Raw genomic sequence first — 8,067 nt, 5'->3', positions numbered from 1 at the left:
TGTAACTATGTCCCATTGGTTGTAAAAAACTAAAATATTTTTGTATATTTTTTTGTAAATATATTTTGAACATTATAAATACATTTAAAATATATTACAAAATAGCCAAAAAAGTATGAAGAAATTTAAGTCACATAAAAAAATGAAAATTAATATTAAAAACTCTATGTAATATATTTTGAAATGAATATACAGTTATTCATTTAAAATGAAATATAAAAAAAATCTGAAATCTCTGATTTTTCTGAACTGAATCCAAAGTTTGAACTTTTTTTGACAGGTGATGCGTAGTTGAATTGCCCAATTAAATATTTTGGGGCGGGGTTTGATTAGCAGTGGCCTTTATGGTGCTACAGTGACCTCAGCTTGTTCTTGTTTTACGTAATTAACGTCGGAATTACCACTAGCCTCTATTACATATTCACAAGGCCTTACTTCCCGCAGCACAATAGTAATCTTTACACTAACAACGCTCGTGAATGAGTCTCCATTCACACATGGAGAATCCAATTATCACGGCACAATGGTGACACTCTGAGGCATCTCTCTCTCTCCCTCTCTCTCTCAGGTAAACCATTGTCACAGATATCTAATAAAGTAAAGAAGAAAACTTGGGCTGCACTGCATGTCTTAATGCACAGATCCGATCTTTTGACCATATCCAATTTTTTGGCCCGTCTGTTTACATTCAAATTTTGGTAGCAATCTATGTTCAGACTTGGTTTTCATGTTTTAATTAATTTATTTCCCTTCAAACACTGATTTCAAAATTCTTCCAAATAAATACATGAACAATTTAATGTTTAATAATAATACAAATGAAAACAATAAAATAATACTATTAAAAGCGAATTAATTCGAAAATCCTCTGTTATTCGCTTTAACATCGTCCAGGCTCCGTTTAAGAGGCTGTCCGTGTGGACGTCATCGTGCTGCCATCTAGTGAATGATGTGTGTCGGAACCTCTAATCAATGATTTCATCGAGCAGCTGGAGACAGACACCACAATAAGTTCTAAGTTCTAAAGTTTCGTAGTTCATTATGTACACTACCATTCAAAAGTGTGAGATTGGTAAAATCAAGCATACAATAATAATAAAAAAAAAGTTGGGCAATATTACAATTTTAAATAACTGCTATCTATTGTAATAGCATATATTATATATATTTCATTCCTGTGATGGTAAACCTGAATTTTCATGATCCTTTAAAAATCACTCTAATGCTGATATGGTGATTGTTGATTTTCATCAGTGATGTTAACGATCCTGCTGCTTAATATCTTTGTGGAAATTGTGATGCTGATTTGGTGATTGTTGATTATCAATGCTGCAAAAGGTTGTTCCGTTTAATATTTTTGTGGAAATTTTTATAGTGTTTATTCAAGATTATTAAAAAAGATATAAAGTTCAAAAGAACAGCACAGATTAAAAAAAATATATAGATCTTTGGAACATAAATCATTTCATTGCATCTTCGCCAAATAAAAATATTTATTTCTTAATAAAAAATAAAATTAATAAAAAATAAATAAAAACATGACCAGACAGTGACAAAACACATGAGATATTCTTCTTAAAAAGCCTAATTTATTATTGATGTCATAACTGCACAAGACCTAATCACATAAGCACACAGACTGACATAAACAGAACCATATAAGGGAATTCATTTGTAATGCAGTGACAGACAGTGGTGTGAACTGAGTGAACAATGAACAGGAATGTCTACAGGTGAGAACTACCAGTACTTCAGTTGATCTCACTGTTCTTGGGATGGCTTCAAGAGTGAATGCCCGAAGACAAGACAACTACACACTCAGACAATAAAGCAACAGGTGTTCAAGCACCTGATAGATAGCAGAACATATTTTTTGCACTACAGGGGATATGATAAAAAATAAAATAAAAAATGTTGCAATGTTAAAATGTATAAACCGTGATAAAAGTTACTATATGAATGCTTCAAATTTGTTTTTAAAAGCATAATGAAGGTTACAGTGGCTCCTTCCATTTAAAAAGACACTTTCTTATCTTCCAGTTGAAAGTGCACTGCTCCCCCTACTGGACTGGTCTTTAGTCCCCTGCAAACAGGAAATGAGACTAAAACAGTCCGCAGCTTGACGTGATGTGAGGGTTGAGCTTAGTGTGTGCATGTGTTAACGCCCCATCATCACCCAGCAGCTTTACAGTTTGGGTTGACTTGACAACTTAATCTTCAGATTCTCAGCCAGTTTGTCCAAGAACTCAAAAGTGTTGAGGTAATCGGAGCGTTTGACACTGCAAAGAAATAAACAGAAAAAATACATATAAAATATCATTACACAGCCTAATCACAGCCTAATAATGTTTTGTTGCTGTCCTTTAAAATCTGCATTTTTTTTTTAATCAAGTTTTCATGTTTTTTTTTTATGCTATATCATGCATTGAACACTGAATTCATGCAGTTCAACACCACTCAACACCAAATATCTCCACTGAGCCCCAATAAATAGTAGTGTCCTAGAGTAGATAATGGACGTACTCAGACATGCCCTTGATGCAGATGGCCAGGTCCTTGGTCATGAAACCAGCTTCAATGGTCTCGACACAAACGGCCTCCAGTGCCTCAGCAAACACCTGCAGCTGTGCGTTCTTATCAAGCTCCGCCCGGTGCAGCAGCCCTCGTGTCCACGCAAAGATGGAGGCTAATGGGAAAAAATTGATCATGAAAAACTGTTTTGTGTGCATCATCTGTGGATTTTATTGATTAAGAGTGGAAGTAAAGGAAGTATGTTTTCCTCACCAATAGGGTTGGTGGACGTCTCTTTGCCCTGCTGGTGCATGCGATAGTGCCGTGTAACTGTGCCATGGGCTGCCTCAGCTTCTACTGTACGCCCATCAGGACACACAAGCACACTGGTCATCATACCCAATGACCCATAACCTAGAGACAGAGAACAGAGAGATTACTCACTATAAATTCATTTTCATGGTACTTTCCATAATACCTTTACTGTGTAATGACATTACGCAAATGCATGATAGGTTTTAAAGCAAATTCACACCAAGCCACCACAAAAACATGCACAAATTTTAACAGCTTTTAACAAATTTTTTAACAAAAGATTGCTGTTAGTAAGATGGTTTAATGTTTTAAATAAAATAAAGCGCCTAGTGCTCACCAAGACTGCATTTATCTGATTAGAACTATTTTAATATACTGGACAAAAGCATTAATTGAAAACATTTCTTTTTGGTATCTGGTAACTCTTTCGGCATTTGTGGGGTGCAAATATAAGTATTAATTATCAATAATAATTTTGTATCATTACTCACCCTGAGCTACAGAGTCTGATTGCACGTCTCCATCATAGTTCTTGCAGGCCCAGATAAATCCGCCTTCAGACTTCATGGCCTGAGCCACCATGTCATCAATCAGCCGATGCTCATACCAGATGCCTTTGGCTTCGTACTGAGCCTTGTACTCTCTGCAGCACACACAGTGTCAGAATGCTCCGTTTAATTTTTTTCTGAATTCACTTCTCATCGTTTGCCGCTCTGTCATCTTATTTAATATGTGCATACATTATGAGTAGACATTCATGCTTAGATGCCAGGACAAAAGAAAACCTTTTGTAAGGAAAAATTTTATTGATTTACACAGAGGCTTTTAAATTTATGCCGTTTCAGACCCATTTTCTTTAGTTAAAAAAAAAACAATAAATTTACTGGGGGGAATTTATTCAATGACAGTTCATAAGAAACCATTTCACCGAGGACTCACTTGTCATAAATTTCCTGGAAAATATCTTTGAAACGGCCATCATATTTCTTCAAGATGGTGTTCTTGGTGCTGAGGTACATCGGCCAGCCTTTGTTCAACCCCATCTTGAAAGAGCTATGAGCAAAGTCCCGGATTGAACTGTCTGTGTTGTACATCCCCAGAGCAACTCCACCGGTACCTAAACATACAGAATCACACAAAGTGTCAAGAAAACCTGGTCTAAAAGCAGATATGCTTGTGACAATTAGATTTAGAAACAACTAGGCTATGTTCCAATAATTTCAAATCAAATATCAAATCTTTGCACAAAATCCATTTCATCTAAACACTATTTGCAGTCCCAGGACAGTGCCATATGGCTTCAGACTGTAACTCTGACAAGACAAACATGCTCAATGATCAAACAGGTGACAGTCCACTGTGATGACATCACCATACAGAGATATTTCTGACATACAGAAGGGCTGCATTCAACATCTCAGACTTCCCTGCTATGAAATAGGCAAAAAACAATGTGTGAACAGAATTCACAGTATTCATAAAATAGTATGCGAAAAGTTCCCGGATGACTTACTACTTCTAATGGAAATTTTTAAATCAATGTAGGCTACCTTTAAAGTCATGGACAACAAACTTGAGCGGCTCTCCTCCATTTTTAGGCGTGTATGTCATTTCCACCGTTCCAGGACCGGGAACAACGAAATCTGTAGCCTTGTACTGTTCAAATTTAAAAAGACAGAATATCTCAGGAGACCTTTTACCTGTAATGTGATTTCACCAATATTAAATGATGATTGCTTAGTTATGATGTAAACTTTGACGAAACACCAAAAAGATCCAACCAAAAAAAAAATTCCAGAACAAATTCACAATAAGGCTTAATTACAGATATTCTAATACATGCACTAGGAAGAGCTCCCTACCTGGTCTCCATGTGCGTGCCTGCCAATAATTATAGGCTTGATCCAGCCTGAAACCAATCGGGGAATGTTTTTGCAGATAATAGCCTCTCGGAACACAGTTCCTCCAAGGATGTTCCGGATTGTTCCGTTAGGAGAGGGCCACATCTTCTTGAGCTTGAACTCCTCCACGCGCTTCTCATCAGGAGTGATGGTGGCGCACTTGATGCCGACACTGTAGCGCCTCACAGCCTCCGCCGCCTCAACAGTCACCTTGTCATCTGTGGCATCACGGTTCTCCATTCCCAGGTCATAGCTGCCACACAGAGAGCAAAAAAAGAAACCTTATGAGTTTTGCTCATCTATGAGAATTATTCCATGAAGTTATTGACATATTAACAATCATTATGCATTTCTTTGATTTTTGCAAATTACCTCTTTTGGTAAAAGGTCTATTATTGTAAAAAAAGTTATATTATTGATGTTCAATCAAATGGAAAGGGGGGATTATGCACTTTATACAGTAGCTTACTGTACATTACACTTTAATTAAACACATTGTGGGTGGCAGAAAAAAAAATACATAAAATTAAACATATCCCTATTAAAGCTATTTCTGTTACCTATGCACATAGTCTGTGTGGGTATGGTTATGAAATAATAAAAAACATACAGTAGATGATTATCAGCTACCAAAAACAAGCCTTCAAATCTTCGAACAGCCATGCACCATCAAGAGTTTTCCACACTGATTTAAATTCACTCGTGCTCTCAGCTGCTAAAAGCAAATGAAAGGCCTCATCTGTTCTGCATATACGTGACTGAACTGATGAAAGCCTCCTCTCAGAGACTCTACAACCAGTGAGGAAGAGTGTGAGACACTTAACATATACACTTCAGAGAGAGCATCCCAGAGCTACAATACAGCTCTACTGACAGGGGTGAGGAACGTTCCCATACACTTCTTGTTCCGTGTCCTCACTTTTGTGTTAAGTATGATGTGACCTTTCACCAGCTTTCCTTCCACTCCATGGTAATGATTCTGAAAATCTGTTGGTGGCGCTAGAGGACTTCAAAATAACTAAATGGGGGTGCTTTTGACTTGTTCAATCCATCTAAGAAAACCTGTTAGGTATAGATCGCATTCAAAAAAACAAAACAACTAAAAGCACAAATGAGAGGTAAACATATGCAAACAATCTTACGATACAAGCTCAAAGACCAGTCCGAGGTTCAGTGGTAATGACTGAATGGACAGGCGTCAAGAGATCCCCCTTAAGTGACGACACCTTGTTTGCTAACGTACTGATAATACTCTTATCAGACCGATAACCCACCAACATTTCACCTTGCAACTATTCTTCAAATCTTTAGGTCAAGTTCATGAACTATGCTGAATACTTCATTTATTTTAAACAAAAAACAGGTCTTTCTAGTTAAAGAGCCACTCAGATCAAACCATAACCTATAAAGTTCAAAGTACGGATGCTGACAAAAAGTGATGTTAGGTAATAAAAGTGAGTGCTTACTTATAGGATGATAACATTTCCCTTTGGCTTTGAGAATTACCACATTGTACTTACCAATAGGAAATATTTGTAAAACCTGGCAGGTAACTGCTCAGTGGCACGAATATCGTTAGTAATATTAGTTACTAAAATAAATCTGTGTCATATTAGTTTTAAATATCAAAGTAACTGAAACTGAAAATTAAAAATGACCTTATAATGGTTTCACAGTGCAAAGAATGATAATATGGCATTAACTTTAGTGTTATGGTTACCATGTTAAATTACTGTAAGAAACCACTAATTGGCAGCAAAATGACATTAAATCAGATTAACATACTGGCTGAAATCTGAGTATTCACAAGGGAAATCAGACATAATGAGAGAAATGCGCACCTGCTGACGTGAATGGGACACACACACTTAATCTCACCTGTGCAGGTCGAGCTCCAGATAAGGGAAAATGAGTTTCTCTTTTATGAGCTCCCATATTACTCTGGTCATCTCATCTCCCTGCATCTCGACCACAGAACCTGCTTTGATCTTCTGAGACATTCTGGACCCTGCAAAACCAATGATGGTTATATGTAAAGATGTATTGTGGCTTTAATAATGAAGAATGAATAGATTGCATTGAGAAAAGTTACACAACCTGTGAGTCAGCATTTCTGCCTTAAACCTGTTTTAACGGCCAGCATTTTTGAGCCTACAAACTAGATTTAGAAGTCAGTAGTTTGTATGGTTTTCCATAATTAGCAATAGTAATACCTTAGTTTTTCAGATATGCATGGTACTACTGTGGTATTTTGAGATATAGTAAAAGGACCTGCTGTTCTTTTAGTTACTCTGAATTATGCAAGTACAATCGGATGTACCAGCTTTTGTGAGAGACATCAGCTATTCTCATGCAACTAATGTAACAGCACCTTACACACAGGCAGCAATTGTGTAACATGACACAGGCCTTTTATCCACCACTGAGAGATTCAGTGTATCTTAGTATAAACTGTGTTCTTGTTGCAGTTCCACAAACTGTCACTGGTTACGTAACAAAACAATTAGGACATAGGTCAAATACAACGCGAGCAATCCCAAACATATATTCATATTTTAATAAAAGAGTTGTAGATAATGAGGCTTTAGAAGACTAATGTAGGGGCTACTTCTATAAACAGTCGTAAAAATTATTAATGCGACAAAAACAATTAATTATTTATATATGTATACATATATAGTAGTATATACTATACAATTTATATATGACCACCGAGGTTTCAAAGCCTGTGTTTTTTTTTTTTTTGATGAATGTATCACTTTAACAGTGCTTCATCAGGAATGCTCGGTACTTTGCAGGAAACGTCAGATGAAAAAAAAAAAACAGCTAATGTAATGGGATTTACCGGCGATTTTGAACGATCGCGACTCAATATACTACGCCTACCTTTTCTTTTGAGGATGTACCGGAGTAAATGGAGAAATATCAGATGGTTGATGTGTCGTATGGAGGCTTGAAGGTTTTTGGACTAGTCTTGGAAGGCGTTGTTTCCTATCAGCTGAGTGGATGGCATAGGCTCTCCAGCTCTCCTCATACATGTACTTTTTCAATCAGATAATCCTCCACCAATCCAAGAGAATACGGAACTATACAGTCCCTCCTTCATTATGAACCCTATTGGGAGGAATTTAGGTTCCTGGATAATAGCTGTTTGCAGTGGGACAGGCACCTGTCTTCCTCCAGGGGACGCTATGCAGCTCAAAATATGGGATCACAAATCCATTTTCTTTTCTTTTTACAATTAAAATAAAATGGCCAATAATTAAGGAATGACTTTGAATATATCAAATAAAAACTATTTTAGAATACAAAATATTTTAGTGTATCAGATATTCACTAT

General features: G+C 36.6%; 1 protein-coding gene across 1 annotated transcript; it reads right to left on the bottom strand.

Annotated features, from left to right (window-relative positions):
* Positions 1–1,569: 1,569 nt before the first annotated feature.
* LOC132152961 (isocitrate dehydrogenase [NADP] cytoplasmic-like) lies at positions 1,570–7,772 on the bottom strand. The gene is made up of 9 exons (XM_059561998.1): positions 7,614–7,772; positions 6,606–6,735; positions 4,689–4,980; positions 4,377–4,482; positions 3,766–3,943; positions 3,318–3,469; positions 2,785–2,925; positions 2,524–2,686; positions 1,570–2,279 (listed from the first exon to the last, which is right to left on the bottom strand). The coding sequence occupies exons 2-9, from the start codon at positions 6,725–6,727 to the stop codon at positions 2,186–2,188; spliced, it is 1,248 nt and encodes a 415-aa protein (XP_059417981.1). The 5' UTR covers positions 6,728–6,735; positions 7,614–7,772; the 3' UTR covers positions 1,570–2,185.
* Positions 7,773–8,067: the final 295 nt, after the last annotated feature.

Source organism: Carassius carassius, chromosome 11 (assembly GCF_963082965.1).
Source record: "Carassius carassius chromosome 11, fCarCar2.1, whole genome shotgun sequence".
Classification (NCBI taxonomy): Eukaryota; Metazoa; Chordata; class Actinopteri; order Cypriniformes; family Cyprinidae; genus Carassius; species Carassius carassius.
Note: the sequence above shows the minus strand (reverse complement) of the source record. Positions and strands in the feature narration are given on the sequence as shown.

Bases quoted from the DNA above. Each gene is read 5' to 3' on its own strand.
- LOC132152961 (XM_059561998.1), bottom strand. From the start codon at position 6,727: ATGTCTCAGAAGATCAAAGCAGGTTCTGTGGTCGAGATGCAGGGAGAT. The intron at 4,981-6,605 runs GTGAGATTAAGT...TCTGTGTGGCAG, and splicing joins CTGGAGCTCGACCTGCACAG to CTATGACCTGGGAATGGAGA. The intron at 4,483-4,688 runs GTAGGGAGCTCT...AAATTTGAACAG, and splicing joins GGCACGCACATGGAGACCAG to TACAAGGCTACAGATTTCGT.